The following is a 17,167-nucleotide window of genomic DNA, read 5'->3' on the forward strand; positions in this document are numbered from 1 at the left end:
AGGTAATCTTCTAATAAATTTTATGATTCATATATCAAGTTGTATGCTAGATAGGCTTCATGCTTTGGAAATTTGAAATTTGCATGTATAACTAGAGAAAACTTAGATCCAAAGCATAAGGGTTGTATGTGCACCATAGGGATGTTATAGTGCTAAAAACCCATTAGAGACAAGAATAGGAAGTAAGGCGAAACCAAACATTCTCAGGCTATAAAATATTAGTTATGTACAACTATGATGTATACAATAAGCAACTACAGTAATGGTGTCAATTACATAAAAAAGAAACCTAGGCTGTCAGGCATCATATAATCATGCAATTCTATCATGCAATTCCTGAAGATCCCTAGCCTATCATTAACATGTTGTTATAACATATCACAATATTAAATAACAGTGTGGTATTTTGGGGTCTACTTACTAGTTCCGACTAATTGTACACATCGCATCCTCGATTATTTTGAAAGTAATTTGAAAATCATTTTTTAAACATCTTTTCCCTTAGTTTGAGACCAGATTCACACGAGTGTTCCTCCAACTCAGTCAAACCAATGCTCTGATACCAACTTATAACACTCATAAAAATCACAAGAAATTTAAACTTTTTAAACCAACCCAAATTCATAAATTGTTTACAATCAGTGTTTTCAAAACATTTTCAAACATCAGAGTCTTCCAAAATCATAAGTCATAAACAAGAGGATGCGTACGATTATGCCTTCGCCTTCCCGCAGTCATCCGAAGTACCTAAAACATAACCCAAAACTGTAAGTTAGCGTTTAGTGAGTTCCCCCAAAGTACCAACACATAAGCATATAATATATACAATAACATCATGTACTGGGTCCACAACTAAAAGACTGCATTAACCCTGAGCCCACAACATAAGTTTGGCTTGACCTCGGGGCCCACAACTTATGTCTGGCTTGCTCCATAACCGAATAAGTCATCAGACCGATTTACACTTAAGCCCTCAATACGAGTCTGACATACCACCCGGTCCTTAGCTTGTATCTGGAATGGTCTTGAGCCCTCAGTATGAGTTTGGTATGCCATACCCGACCCTCAACTCATAACTGGAATGCTCTAGGGTTTTTTGGCTACCGCACGATGCAGTACGACCTCAACCCAACACAATATGTCGACATATAACAAATAACAACATATAAATATAAACATGCAGACATAATCATATGTAGTCCTACATATTTACCAGACTAGGATATCGACAACTAGCATAATCATGCGTATCTATTCCATACTCAACATATCAGCGATCAACATGATATCAAACTAATGGGCCAACCTTGGTGCTTTCGACCCGTAAGTACAGTGAGGAAGAACTCACCTCACAACCTGAACAGCAGCTGATGAGGTCCCGACTCCGAATCTCAGCTCTAACTGTCCCAAATGATCAATCACAATCAAAATCCAAAAATAACCAAAATACTCGTAGGCCAAACTTGGTAAAAGTGAAAGTCAAACTGGTCAAACCAACCGAGTCAACCCAAACGAGTCAATCCAGCCGAGTCAGCTCAGAATGAGTACGTGGGGCATACTCCGAAGGTACGCTGGGCGTACTCGCATGTTGACCACCACCAGGGTGGTTGACCTTGTATGTTGGGTGTACTCCAAGTACGTGAGGCGTACTCCCAGAAGCTCCAAAACTCATTAAGTGCTTAATGGATTAAGCACTCACGTCTATTTTTCAGATCCATGGCTAAAATACCCTCTAAAGTCATAAAGTTTCCAACTTTATGACTTTTCATGTCCATTAAGAGTTTAACTCAACTTCTTAATCCATTAAGATCTTCTAAATGATGCATGGAACAAAAACCAACCATTTGAAACCCATTTTTATGACTCAAGACCCCTCCAAGGGTCTGAAAGGACATCTTAATAGGTCAAGAACATGCTTTGTTCACGAAACACCACATTTGGGACAAAAGAACCTAAAACCAAGCCCAAAACAAGATCTACAAGAAATTACACGAAGTCCAGAACTTGATATCTTAAAATGGTGCCAAAAGTTGGTGTGATCCTTGATCCAGAGAGCTCCACTCCTTCAAGGTGATATCCTCTTCCTTCCTTCTTCTTCAAAAGCAGAAAACACACACACTCAAGCTTAGAAATGCTTCACAAGAGGGATTAGGGTTGCAAAAACGTTTCAAGAGGGTGGAGGCTGATGAGGTGAGGGAAAATGTGGCTACAATGGGGTTTAAATATGAGCCAAACCCTAAAAACCAGGGTTTGCATTCCTGACACGTACGCCCCGCGTACACACATACGCATGGCATACTCCCTAACCTTTCCAAATTACGAAAATGCCACTAGGGCTTCCATTGTACACTTATTTTCTACTTATGGACCAAAATGCAATATAATTAAATTATAAGGTTAAAATTTGAAATACTTTATCATCAGGATGTTACACTCCAAATTCTCAAAGTTAGGCAACACAAGTTGCCTCATTTTTAAAGCAATTAAAATTTTTTCTTTCTAAAAGAAAAGTTCATAGGTAAAGTGAGAAAAGTTTTGAAATTCGTCGGTCATCCAAAGCTCATCTAAAGCTAATAGTGATAAGAACAAGCATGAAGCTACTTCAAATGATGCTTGTTATAATTATGACGGAACTGACCACTTTGCTAAAAACTGCAAATATAAGTGGTTTGGATCCAATGCAGACTTTTATGGAGCCAAATATAAAAGACAAACAACCTAATCATTATATACTTATAAAAGAAACATTTTTCCTTTCACCACATTCATTTAAAACTCCCATTCATTTTTCCTTTCACCACATTCATTTGAAACTCCCATGACTTTTCAATTTGTTCTAATAATGATTATAAGTTAGTTAATAAGGTTAAATAAATATAAAACCTAAAGTGTAATCATATATAAACTAAATCTCAATATTAAAAGAATATATTTTCTTCTACTTATAAAGTTATGTTTTTAACTTTTAACATATCATACTTAATTTATTAGGTCTAATATATTGTTGTTTGAACAACTTGTATAAAATACTAAAATTGTTAATTTAAATATAACCTTACATGATCAACTTAAATATAAACTTTAATTCAACTTAAACAACCAAAAAAATGTTTTGTAAATAGTTAAAAGTGATAAATTGTAGTGACTTTCTGATGATGATTATAAGTTGGATAATAAGGTTAAATAAGTATCAAACATAAAGTGTAATCATAAATAAACTAAATTTTAATATTAAAATAATATTTTTACTTCTACTTATAAACTTATGTCTTTAATTTTTAACACATTATACATAATTTATTATATTTAATATGTTGTTGTATGTAAACAATTATCAGTTTAAAGCTACAACTTTTGAAAGGTTTGGACAAAATACTTGAAGTTTTAATTTAAATATAATATTACAGGGTCAACTTCAATATAAATTTCAGTTCCACTTGAAAAACTCAAAGAATATTTTGTGAATAGTTAAAAGTGATAAATTATAGTGCTAAATGCAAAATTTAAATTGTAATATCAATTTAACTAAAATACTATTTCCTAAGGATATTTTTATAATCGTTAAAAGTTTTCAAATAAATAGCTTAAAATAACTTATAATAACAATAGTTAAAAATAACTCTATATAAATGATTATATTGTTACCTTTAAAATAAAATAAAATTGTTTGATGTTTTAAATAATTACAATGAGAGAAATTAAAAAGTTAAACAAATAAATTTTAAAAAATTAATTAACAATAACAAAAACTATAAATAACATTAAACCATATATTATATTTAATTTTATTAATGAGCAACTCGCGGGTAGATGTCATTCAAAAGATTAAAATTATGCAATTTTAATAGATGTATATATTATCATATAATTCAAAATAATCAGTATATTATATCAACGTAGTATACAAATTATTATATCAAATTTGACAACATTATTGTTTTATTTAAAAAACATATATTTGTAAAAATGCCAGGTATATAATTGCTTCTGTACAACGCGCGGGCATTCGCCTCATACTCCATAAAAATAGCACAACCAAAGTTCTTTATTTAAAAATGCTTGCAAATTCGTTTGTTTATATAGGTGGGAGTTTCAGAACTTACGAAAAGTTTGAATACACAAGCGAATTCATGACGAAAATTAATGAGTTTTTCTTGTTAAGAAATCCGGTGAATTCCTTTATTTTTTTTTTCTCAATTTAAATGGTTATTTTGTAAAAATATATTTTTATATTTAATATTATTTACACGACATAACATAAAAGAGGTTCTGAATTTGGCCAAGATTTTAAAACACCCTATTTTCAATGATCCATCGTTAATCAATAACCATCAAAAAGTCTCCCATTTTGACCTCCTACCAATTTGCTATTTGCCACATACCAACCCTTGTGATCCTTCCTTGCCCCTCTTCACTCACACACCCTTCGAATCCTCTTACAAATTCATCACCAAGATCCAATTCCCCCCGATTCCTCCACCACCATGGCAGACACAACAGCACCACCGGGGCAACCCTCAACACCATCACAACCATCTGTATACATACACCCCCGACGGGAGCCCTTCGAGCATGGCCTCATCCCTTTACCGAAACTCATTTTCACCGATGGGTCACAAACCCTAACCTCCCTCCGTGACAAATTGCTACAATTCCCTTCTACCAACAATCAACACCATCGAATTAACTCCGCCGTTGTTTCTGAATCCCTACAGATCTCCCCCGAACACGCCCGCCTTGTCCTTGACATAATTGCGTCCGTTCTTCACTCTGATTCGGACCCGCTCGTTTCCGCGAAACCGGATGAGGTTGATGCCGTTGGTGTCAATGTGTATGATCTGATCATTTTCTTGTATATACAGTCGTACAAGCGGTTGCTTCCTAGAGGACATAAGGATTCTGCTGCGGTTGCGGATGTTTGGCCATCTACTTCGGCTTTTGATGGCTTTTTATCGGCGCTTACGCCGTTACAGGTGATTTAATTGATTTTTTTTTTCGGTTTATATATTAGTTATAAACTGCCAATTTCGTGTATCTCCATTCTATCCTGTTAAGATACTGCTTGTCCGTGAAATAATGCTCTAGATGTGATAAAATTTAAAGCTATAATTTGGAATTTAAAGCGAAGGAACATAATGTATTTATTCTATAGATATTATCTGCTTTAGTTTTTTTTAACAACATTAAGCTACCTTATAACATGATAACATACATGCTTTATGGCAAGTTAAAATTGGTTTGCCACTTCATAAGACTCCTAGAAATTGTAACCAGTGGTTGGGTCTTTGAAAATTGTTCAAGATGCTCCATTATTGCCCCAATTTTTCTAGAACTGATTAAGTGAGTACCTTTCTATGTGATGAAGTTTATCAGAGAATTAATTTGATATAAAGAAGCTTCAAGTTCATAGTTATTGCACCACATTTCTGAAAACATGTCCTTACCAGAATGATGTCTGTCAGGAAACTAAATATGCATAATGCATCTTGCAATCCTAAAATTGAAGAAGTGTGCCTCCATTTTTGGTTGTACTACTAGACTACTAGTAGACAGCAGTATTTATTTTTTCCTTGTATTAATATCAAGATAGAAGCAATCAATTCATGTAAATAATTAACACAATGTTGAGGTGGTTGGAGCTATTTTATGAAATTCCAACAAACCTACATACTCAAGTGATTATGTATGCAACAGCAACACCGACATAATCAATTAATCATCAATCATCATGTTTCAATGATCAGCTTGTTCGCAGCAATAGCAGAAGGTCAATGCCATCACAAGCTGATGAAGAAGCTCATCAGTTAAATTACTTACAGAAACATTTAGGCAACATAATCTCTCTTCTGTCTGACTCTGTTGAAGGTGAAGGCGAAGGAGAAGATTCAATGGTCTGAATCATTCTACCCAAACACACCTCATCTTCTTACTCTATTAACATTCTGCAAAATCTTATCTTGCTTCAAAGTTTGCAGGTTTTGTCAATGGAGAAATTTGAGCATCTTGGGTTTCTTCTCTACTTTGGTGAAAAAGGATTTGAGAAGCTTCCCTTGAGCCAAAACGCGCCTTTTTTTGCAAACTCAGATCCTGATATGCCAGCTGCCCCTGTTCCTGCATCTCAAGTTCATGATTGGATTCTACAAAACATTTCTGATGCTTTAGAGCGTATCTCTGAAAGAGCTGCTGCTAAAGAGAATGGTCAAACCAGTCCCTCTGACCAAGATGTTCTCATGACTGATGCCTCACCTAACTTCAAGTCATCCACAAGTGCTAAAGGTCCAAGTTTTATAGAGGGAATTTCCAAACAATCATATGTAAAACAAGCTTCTGAAATCAACGGATCTTTTGTCAAGGTTGTAAATTGCCATGAATCTGTTATCTATGTCTTGGCTCCTTTGAAATATGCCACCATATATGGTTGCTCTGATGCCACTATAGTTCTTGGCCCTGTTGGAAAGGTATGTTTTTGTTTTTTAAAACTCGGAGCACAAGGGTAGTCTTGTAATTTCATCTTTAATTTTTTTTTCAGGCTGTAAGAATTGAACACTGTGAGAGAGTTCATGTGATTTCAGCAGCAAAACGAATCTGTATTGCTAATTGTCGCGAATGTGTATTCTTTTTGGGAGTAAATCAACAACCACTTATTGTTGGTGACAACCATAAACTACAGGTATAAGCAATGTACTTTATCTTTTATTTTTAATACAAACTTACATTCACTATGGGTATATAAGTAAATTCCTATTTTTTTTGTACAGGTGGCACCATACAATACGTTTTATCCACAATTAGAAGAACACATGAAGGAAGTTGGAATTGAGGCGACTCCCAACAGATGGGGTGAGCCTGTTGCATTGGGCCTGATTGATCCACATGATTCTCTCTCTCATCCTGCTGGTGGGTCCGATTGTCAAGCTGAGTCAGCAACTCATTTAGACCCCGATCAGTTTACTAATTTCTTGGTAAAATCATTTCTAATATCTTTATACGCCTGGTTTAAGGTTTAAGGTTTGGGGGTTTGTTTGTTGTTACAGATACCAAACTGGTTAGAAGGTCAAGCATCTGGACCCACAAAAGATAATCCGTTTCCACTGCCGGATGTTTATATGACATGTCAGCGAAGAAACGTATGTTCATGATCCTAGAAATGTTTCTGTATTGCTTAGAATTTTAATTTTAATTTTTTAATTAATGTTTGATTTGATTTGCTTTTTATAGGAAAATAATTTGGTGGAGGTTAAGCAGATACTGAGAGAAGCACCACTGGAAGATAGCAGAAAGAAAGAGTTATCAAATGCGCTTCATGTGTACTTTAAAGACTGGTTATATGGTAATAATGAATAATAATGATGATATAAAAAGTTATTAAAAATGATTTTTAATTTTGACATTTTGTTATTGCAGCCTCGGGGAATATTAGACAGCTATATTGTCTGCAAGGTGAGTAGTAGGGGAAGGAAGGGTGAAATTAGTTTGTAATGAAGCTAAGCCCTAAGGACATAAAGCCCTAAATTGGGCAACGTGGTTTTGAAGTTTCTAACTGGGCAATCTACTATTGCCATTTCTGTTGCAGAATCAAGATGGTTTTTTTTTTTTTTTTTTTAAAGGTGTAGTTTTCTTTGTAATATTTTGGTAACTCATGAATAGAAGAATAAAAAATCAATATTTTGTCGTATGTCTAGATCTCTCTTTCTAGCTTTGGTTTGTGGTGTTTCAAAATATAAGTCGCTCATCTTAGTTTACAAATGTGAAATTTATTGACATTTTTGGTTATCAAAGATAAAGTACACTTTTGGTTTTGTTTGGCTGGAAGATGATTTGAAAATCTGCATGAAAATAGTAAATTTAAAGTCTTGTAAAAAATAGTGTGTTTGAATTTTTTTTAGAAACATGATGATACACGAGATTAACATAAAAGTTGATAAAACATATTAAAGAGTGAAAATAAATTGGATAAAAGACGAGTTTACGAAAATATTCGGATTCGCTCTCCTTTAGACCCACCGACCCGAAACCAAAACCATCCAAATGTTTTTTCAAGTATACCCAAATCAGAAGCATTTGATCCGGGTAGAAATAATTCTTTGACATTTATGGAAACGGAAAAAACAAATAGAAGTAAAATAAAAATAGCACGAGCCTCCGGCTCCGGCGTTACAAATCTGATACAGAACCACTTGCACTGAGACAAGAGCGTCAGCCTGCGGAATTCAATTCCAAAAAAATGCAGAATCCAGACGACGTTCGGAACCTGCCGATCGACATCGCTTTCGCCCGTCTTGGTGGTACGCATCCCTCTATCTCTACCGCTCACCTCAACTGGATTGTATGATCTATTTCCATTTCCTCTTCCTTTTTTCTGGTTGATTGATTTGCCAATTTGACTGTGTCTGTGAAGAATGGCTGGTTGATCGGAAGAGAATACCATCGGATTGGAGAAAACGTGTTGCAGTAGTCAAAGCCAAGATTTCTGCCGCCTTTCAGTCTCTTCCTAAAGACGTTGATCCTTTCTTCCAAACCCTAGACCTAGATGGTTAGCTCGCTGTTTCCTATCACCGATCAAATTAAGTAATCTCCTTGCTAACGTTAATTGATTGAATTGTGTAGATTGGTTAGTCCATAGGCCCTAACTACATCTGTTCCACAAGTGAAAAGATATTGATTTAGCTTTTACTTACCTCAAGTTGTTTAAATGAACTTTTGTGTTGCCATACTTTGGTAAAGATTATGGTGTTTCTGGAGAATCATTTTCACCAACTTAGAGCCAACCGATTACATCCCATCTTTCATAAGTCATAATAGCCTGAACTCTTTTACTTGCTCTTTCATAGGAAAATAATGTTATTTTGTTGCCAGGGATTGGATACTTGGAAGCTAAGAAAATATATGATATACTTCTGAAATCAACTCCAGAAAGCCGCAGCATTTTTGGCAGGCTTTCAGGTGATGCTGTAAGACCCAACCAAACAATCTCTCTTTTTTATAAATTTTCTCAAACAAATTGTTAAAAGAATCTATCTTACTGTATTTCATTTTTTCATTTCCAACCTTGGTCAGGGTGCTTGGGAAGCAATTGTCCGTGCTTTTGAGAAGGATCATATCTACCTTGGGGAGGCTGCTCAAATCATGGTCCAAAATGTAAATTATGAGATGTATGTTCTCACATGATCATCATCTAAGTTAAAGAAAAACAAATCATACAATTCACATGTCTAATTTTCATACTTATTATCATTACTGATTCACATTCGTTCTTATTTAAAGCCCATATCAGAAAAAGCTTGTACAAAGGACCCAACAACAACTTGCTGAGCTAGAACGAAAGGAAGCTGATATCAAAAGGAATGCTGCTCTCTCAGCTGCTAAGTATGCTGAAGCCTGCCATGAGTTAGGATTGCAGGGAATCAATGTGAAGCTGGAACTACTAGAAACTGCAACAACTTCATTGCCTGACACATTTAGCAAAATGCTTCAAGTTTTGAACTGTGATTCCGTTTCACAAGCAATTGAATTCTATTCCAATTTTGTTAAAGATGCTCACACAGAAAAGGACGTAAGTTCATATCAAATTTCATTCATTTTCTGGTTTATACTTTATAGCATTTAACAAAAGTTAATTGGTTCATTGACAGAAAGATCCGGAGACTGTATTGCCAAATCTAAGGGACATCATTGACAACCCTCCACCACTTGAAGTTTCTGCAGCTTCTGAAGTGTTGGCTTCTGTTAATGCTCAAACAAACCCTAACAATGAGATGAGTTTTGAAGGTGATGCTGCAGGTGATAGTATTGATTGGGATATTACTTTAGATAGCTCACAAATTGATTGGGATATTGGGACTGTGGAGGATTCGGGTGATGGATTTGGTGCCTATGAAATTGTTGATGCCAGTGAGATTCTGGGAAGTTCTTTAAAAGATGGAATGGAATCTGATGAGACTAATAAAGAAAAAATGGTCTCAGAAATCTCTTGGGATATTGGTGTTGAGAATCTTGAAGATGAATCAACTCAAAATAGTGCCTTGATAGATGTAATGCCATCAGGGATGAATGTTTTAAATCAAAGTCAAGGGATCAAAGACAGGAGTCAGCTTCTGGAGACAGAGTACAGGAGTAGGATTCTTGATGATCTGTTTGAGGTATTATATATTTATATTAACTTGCTCTTTTTCTTTATTATTTTTTTTAACATTAAGTGTTGAGTAAATTACATTTTTGGTGTCAGATTAAAGCGTTTCTGAATCAAAGAATCATGGAATTAACAAATACAGAGACATTGTCATTACAACATCAAGTTCAAGCAGTGGCTCCATTTGTGTTACAGCAGTACACTTCTGATGCTATCCAGTCAATGTTATCAGATGTCTCTTCAGCCATTTCTTTGCTCACAAATAAGAAAACAAGGGACCTCATTATGATTCTCAACTCTAAAAGGTTCGGACTTTACATAAATTTTATTTAAAAGTATACTTAGTTTTGAGTTTTCACCATTGGTCAATTTTCAGATTTCTTGAAAGATTAGTGAGTACGCTTGAAGAAAAAAAGCATCATGAAGCGAAATTGAAAGAGGGGTTAAAAGATTTAGCTATCAAACGCATGGAACTTCAAAATTCATTGTCCTCAGTTTGGCCTAAGCAAGTGAGTTTAAAGAAAAATGTTTAACTCTATATATTATTATGAATTATGAATTATGAATTATGAAATGTGTTTTGATAAAATATGGGGTGTGTGTGTGTGTGTTTAACTGCAGGAAGCAGCAGTTGCAAAAACCAGGGAGTTGAAGAAGGTTTGTGAGACTACACTTTCATCCATGTTTGATGGAAGGCCTGTAAAGATTATTGGAGAGATCAACAGCATGTTGAGTATCGCGGGTGCTTGAAATGATATAATATTTATCGTCATGTTCTTAAAATAGTTAAAGACTTAAGACACAGTTTTTACTTTTTATAGGTAAATTCTATTTAGTATGAATTAGAATGCATCATCGAATTTCATTATGAATGTTATGTGTTCAAAGTTTAAAGTTCAAACCAGTCTCATTTGTTGTTGGCATTAGGCCCGATTAACTGATTTGGGCCCGTGACAGGCCCATAACTGGAAGCCTGGTTTCGATCCAAGAAAGCCTGACCAGTTATATTGGTTTGGGAATTTTGATCTTTTCCTAATTTTGTCAAGTCCGTTGTAAAATAACCTTTTTGCGAAGGGACCAAAATTGTTAAAACCAATATACTTAAGAGACTATTTCTGACAAATCTAAGTAAAAAAGAAATACACGTTTTGCCAACCTTACACATTCCCCTCCTATGCTTCCCTAGTCGTCGACAGTTCCTTTGCCTCCCTAGTGGAGTGTATAGGCCCACTTAAAAGTCAAGCAAAATTTCTACTCTTTTTTCAAATATTGAATAGTTAGCCCCCATGGCCATATATATTCAGATTTTTTTTAATATATATATATAAAAGATGGATCCCTATTTTGGTTCTAGATCTGCCATTGTCCATGTCTCTTTCGCCAACCACTGTCTCACCTCCTCCCATGCACCATGATACCACCACCATTCTATCATCGATGACAACAACAGGGAAGAGAGTTAGAAGGACCTTTCTAAAAACAACAAAAAACCAAAGAAAAAATATAAGATGTTAGCTGAATCGAAATTCACCGAGAAACCTAAAGATATAAGTTAGATTAGAATTACAAGGTTTGTGCTTTGTTTTTGATTTTGAATTACAACACTGATCATTTTGAATTTTGAATATGATATTTCAGGTTTCTGATTTTAATGCATATTTTCATTTGTTTTGAATCTATTTATTACAACTTCTAATTTTATGGTAGTACTAGGCAAATCCTCTGCGTTGCACATAAACATAATAACTATATAGTTAAAATAATGATTTTTACCAAATTATTATTTATTATTTCTACTTTGAAAATGTTTGTATAAAGGCAAACCTATAGTTAACCTATTAGTTTTATTAAACATTATAATTTCAAATATTAAGTCATTGTGACGTATAACATTATTTGATAATTTTATAAACCGTTTAAAATTGTGTAAATCATATATCAAACGTATATTGATCTTATATATAACAAATAACAAAATGTATAAAAAAGATAAGCACTACAATGTTTAGTAACATGAAAAATACTAAAATATCTATTATAACATTTGTATTAAAAAAGATCTATATACAAAGAATAACAAAAAGTATGAAAATTAAATACTACAACTTTTAATAACATAAAACAATTACTATAAAATTTATATTAATTCTTCATATTTGAATCACAAATTTTTTCAAACACATGAATGTTTTTAACAGCAAAACTTTACAAAAGGCATTAGTGGTTACTAATTAATAATCATAAGTTAAAAGTTCTTGAGTTGTAAGTAATAAATATACATAAATTAGAAAACTTTTGAGTTGTATTGAGAGTTTCAAATGAATGTGGTGCTTGAAAATATGTATTTTATTATTATTATTATTATTATTATTATTATTCTTATTATTATTATTATTATTATTATTATTATTATTATTATTATTATTATTATTATTATTATCTAAATAATTGGTTTTGATGCATTTTAATCCCTTCAATTCTTAAATATAAAGATATTTAATTTTAATTTTATAACATACATAAGTGGATATATACGTAATACGTGAAACAAACCATATATAATATATATTTTCGTAAATATCATATGTAATTATTATCGTAATAAGATGGAAAAAACACTTTCATATAAAGAAAATGTCAAGATAAGACAATCATAATTACATATCTGATGTTAAAAATGATATTATCTTTTAAATACTGTAATGTAAATACGTTGTTAAGGATAACCTAACCAAAAAAATAATAGAAACTAAACATAATTTAATAGAAACATACAATGAAATAAATAAGACAATTGGATGATTGAATATATAAATAAAAATATTATATACATATACATTTACACCCAAATAAAAAAACTCACATTCATTTAACCATAGAAACTTGATGACAATTCTTCACTAATCTACAATCAATTTTTTTTTCTTGACAAAGACGAATCATAAAGTTGTTTCAAGCAAAACATTAATATTTGGAGACTCACTTTCAAGATTAGTAATACACACATATCATATATAAAGATCACATGAGAAACTAAATATAAAGAAAGAATAGAAAAACTTCGTTTGCGTTGGTTGAAAGAAATAATTATATTACAATTACCATAAATGTGACAAAACTCATTTCTCAAACTCTTGGTATTTGGATCATAAACACTTGAACTACATGAAAGCTTTTTATGAGAAATATTACTAATATTTGAATCATACACTTAAACTACATGAAAGCTTTTTGAATCACAATACTTTCAACCTGATGACGAATTTTTGTTAGAAAAATGTACTAATATAGCTACATATATAATGAGAGAGAATGCAAAATATTACCGGAAATTTATAAATAAAAGGTTATTTAAGTAGAAGCCGTGGGCGGTTAATTCTTAAAAATGGTACATAAAAATAAAATTGCAAATTTGGTGTAAAATGGTTATTTGCAGGATTTTACTGCAAAAGGCTTAATGGTAACTTGTTAAGGGACCTTCTTGATGGATTTTAAAACCATAAGGACCGACCACATCAATTATTTAGAACTTGAATCAAAAGTACATATATATCCGTGGACCAAAATTATACTTTACTCTAATAATAATTAAAATTATTATTAAACCGATAGTAAATTTGTAATTCTACCATGGGTAAACAACATAAACTTAACACCATTTACGTGAAGGACGAAATACACAACAAACTAAAGTATCAAAGATCGTACGATTTAAAAAAAAAAAATAGAGACTAAACTTTCATATTACCCTAAATTACATGACGATTTATGTAATCTACTTTCTACTCTTTATAATATAAAGTACAATACAATATGAACATACAAGATCTTACATGAGACAAAGTATCAAGTAGTGGTACCTTGTCTAGTAAAAAATAGTATAATATTACTTTTTAATAATAAACCAAATTCATATCTCACCGAAAATGTGTATAGTGTTTGATAACTTTGAGCAACTAGCTATTTTGGAATAATGTGAAGAAAAGGCATTACGATTATTGATTTTGGATTATATCCCATGATTTACTAAACTTCCAAAACTTCTAGTGTAGCTTGAAAATCAGTTTCTTTACTAGATACAAAGATTATATCTCCACCCAAAACAAAATTTACATTTCACAAAACTCACATAACTATCCTTGTACATGTTTACATAACAACGGGTACATGTTTGCTCAGAAATTGTTAGAACAATAAGAGTCGATATCTCTCTACGAAAAAGAAGAATACAATTTTTCAAAAACTTGGTTAATATTATTATAAACCTTGTTCAAAAATTCTCAATATAAATCAAGTCTAGCAAAAAGACATATATATATATCTAAACATTACAAAAGTTGATTGATAAAATACGACAAGAAAATAAGCCTTTATGATATAATAATCCGAAACCGAAACCAAAACCAAAACCCCTCATCAGCTTTTGAGCGCCACCCAACTGCAAACTTGACATGCACTGACACCAACTTCTGCCGCCCTGCGTGGCTTGTTTTTCCGCCTGCTTCCATTATGTCTAAACCCCACAGATTTTGTTAACACATCACCATTTTCTTCATCTTTCACCATTTCCATGCTTTCTTCTTCAGTCTCTAGAGATTGTTTCTTTCTCTTGCTTCCATTCTCCAATGAAGATTCCACTTTTGTGTCTTTGTTTTCATAATCCATCTTTTCAGCTTCTTCTTCTTCTTCATTATTTTCTTTCTGTGCTTTTGTTGGTCTTCCTCTTCGCTTAACTGGCAACTTTTCTTCTTCCCCACTTCCGTCCTCACGAGCCATGATTGAACTTTTCTTTGCTTTTCCCCTTCCTCTACCCATTTTACAAACACTCAAAATAATCCAACTTGTTTCTCGTGATTTCTGCAACAAAAATATGTAGAAGATGACATCCGTTAGAAACTAGAAAATATACATGATAGGACAGATAATCTTGTACTGCGTTTGACATGCATTGTACTGAAATTAATGTCAACGTGACAAAAATAGCCTTAGAAAGTTTGTCCAGTCTTGTGTAACAAAGGTAGACTAAATGATAATAAACTCACATCATGAAAGTACAACTTATGTGACAAGTGACAAGTATATATATTGGACTCTTTATTGGATTTCATCATAAAGTCCCAGATCTTGTACCTTTTTTTTGTTTTTTGAAGTATGACAAGCATGAATAACACAAAAATTACTTCTTGAAATCAAGAAATCATTGTAAAAAGGTGACAACAAGGATCAAGGACAAATCTTTAGAAGGACATTCATCATAAAAGTACAAATCTTGATGTTCTTCATTCTAAACCTTTGCCATAGTTATAACAACTATTAGAGAACTAAAACTGAGTCGGCCCAGTGGCTAGACTCGAGTGGTCATCTGCATCCCTTGACTGGATTCGGGAAATTTAAGGTCAACAAAGATTCAACCAAGTCTATAAGCAAATGCTAGCTCTTCCTTAGAAAAGTCAAACATTTGATTGATGAAAAATGAGCTTTGAAATTGATGAGAACTTTATTTAGTGTTACTTTAAACTATAAGGAATTTATTAGACCAAGAACATTTTGGAGATAAGAAACACAAACAAATCTAAGTCAAATCTTAGTACGAGAAGTCTTAAGTTTGAATCTTTTCGAGTAAAAATTTGATTGTCATCGGTATCATTAAATCCCCATGAAACCATCAAGATTATCACAACTGTAACAGCTAAAATCAAACAAAACAGAACTGGATTTAACCTAAACACTCCACTTTTAATCAATTAAAACGACACAATCAAAGCGACATCAAAAACATATAAAGATTGAATCTTTAATCAATCTAAGAACATAACAGAAGATAAGAAGGAAAGAGAGAACACATACCAGATGGAGATGAAACGATATGAAACCACCACCATTTGAATCTTTGAACAGACTACCATTTCTGAAATACGATTTGATTGTATGATTGATTAAAGCAACATACAAAATCCCATAAAAAAGATGATGGGTTTGCTATGAGGAAGATTTTTTGATGTAGAGAAATGAAGGGTATGTGATAAGTTATGTTTTGCGTCAAAGATTAAATGGTCCGATCTGAATATGAAGAACTGGGGAATCAGATCAGAAAAGAATCGAAAAAGATTGAAGATTGAAGAAATGAATCAAGGGTTGTAGGGGGTTTTATCTGCCATTAAGGATTTGAAAGAGAGATAAGAAGCAAAGATAGAAAGGAGGTGTGAGGGAGTTAATAGAAGAAGTGAAGAGAAAGAAGGAAATGTGGGCGTAGAGTAGAAATATAGTAGAAAAATAAACGTATTGCTTTTCTATCTTTCAACATAAATATTTAATTAATATAAAATTGAAAAGCTATAAAAGCTATTAATATTTTATTGTGATTATTAATAAGCAAAATAACTCCGGGTCAAACTGTTAGCAAAAGTAGATGAAATCACTGAATTTTTTTTAGGACATGCACTTGCATTCCTCAAAAAATTGATTAGTTTTGTTAGAAAATACGTAAATAATAATAATAATAATAATAATAATAATAATAATAATATTATTATTATTATTATTATGGATAATTTTTGACATTTTGTATCAGATTATAATCTAAAAATTGTGATTTCGACCTTATTGTTTTGGGTTCATGAAGTCGAATTTAAGATAATTCAAGAAAGACATATCTGGATTTCACGCAAAAACTCGAAATCAAAACACATAATACCTTTGTTTTCATCTAATTTTCTAGGAGACAACTTTATAGAGTAACTTTATGCAAAGAAGATGTTACTTTGCAAAAACTAAAAACATGAATTTATACAGAGATAAATAGTTATTTTCGGTTATTTGGCCGCAAAAAGCTGTATTTGTTGGAAACATACACAATGATTAGGTTTTGGAGGGAAAGTAACAAATGGATACATACATCGTCAATGGATCTACCCCTTCAAACCCTAGCAAGGGCGTTGTTCTTGAACCTCCGTGTTCCCGAGGTCACTTTAGCATATTCGTGCATACACTCCGCACCTCCAAACTCATATTGTAGCTAAAGTTAAACTCTGCTTGTCT

General features: G+C 32.7%; 3 protein-coding genes across 3 annotated transcripts; 2 read left to right on the forward strand and 1 right to left on the reverse strand.

Moving 5' to 3' along the window:
• The first annotated feature begins 4,319 nt into the window (after positions 1 to 4,319).
• Positions 4,320 to 7,675, forward strand: LOC145055116 (uncharacterized). The gene is made up of 8 exons (XM_079003410.1): positions 4,320 to 4,973; positions 5,745 to 5,891; positions 5,976 to 6,458; positions 6,530 to 6,670; positions 6,759 to 6,962; positions 7,035 to 7,127; positions 7,219 to 7,330; positions 7,405 to 7,675. Exons 1-8 carry the CDS (start codon positions 4,485 to 4,487, stop codon positions 7,446 to 7,448), a joined length of 1,713 nt encoding a protein of 570 aa, XP_078859536.1. The 5' UTR covers positions 4,320 to 4,484; the 3' UTR covers positions 7,449 to 7,675.
• A 423-nt stretch (positions 7,676 to 8,098) lies between these two features.
• Positions 8,099 to 11,030, forward strand: LOC145055117 (CDK5RAP3 protein homolog). Its single transcript, XM_079003411.1, has 9 exons — positions 8,099 to 8,285; positions 8,399 to 8,533; positions 8,857 to 8,951; positions 9,058 to 9,152; positions 9,265 to 9,553; positions 9,633 to 10,139; positions 10,226 to 10,434; positions 10,506 to 10,638; positions 10,751 to 11,030. The coding sequence occupies exons 1-9, from the start codon at positions 8,225 to 8,227 to the stop codon at positions 10,877 to 10,879; spliced, it is 1,653 nt and encodes a 550-aa protein (XP_078859537.1). The 5' UTR covers positions 8,099 to 8,224; the 3' UTR covers positions 10,880 to 11,030.
• Positions 11,031 to 14,361: 3,331 nt separating this feature from the next.
• On the reverse strand, positions 14,362 to 16,375 carry LOC145055118 (uncharacterized). Its single transcript, XM_079003412.1, has 2 exons — positions 15,977 to 16,375; positions 14,362 to 14,986 (listed from the first exon to the last, which is right to left on the reverse strand). Exon 2 carries the CDS (start codon positions 14,942 to 14,944, stop codon positions 14,546 to 14,548), a length of 399 nt encoding a protein of 132 aa, XP_078859538.1. The 5' UTR covers positions 14,945 to 14,986; positions 15,977 to 16,375; the 3' UTR covers positions 14,362 to 14,545.
• Between the last annotated feature and the right edge of the window lie 792 nt (positions 16,376 to 17,167).

The sequence above is a fragment of the Lactuca serriola genome, chromosome 5 (genome assembly GCF_051521515.1).
Source record: "Lactuca serriola cultivar US96UC23 chromosome 5, Lser_US96UC23_V15, whole genome shotgun sequence".
Taxonomy (NCBI): domain Eukaryota; kingdom Viridiplantae; phylum Streptophyta; class Magnoliopsida; order Asterales; family Asteraceae; genus Lactuca; species Lactuca serriola.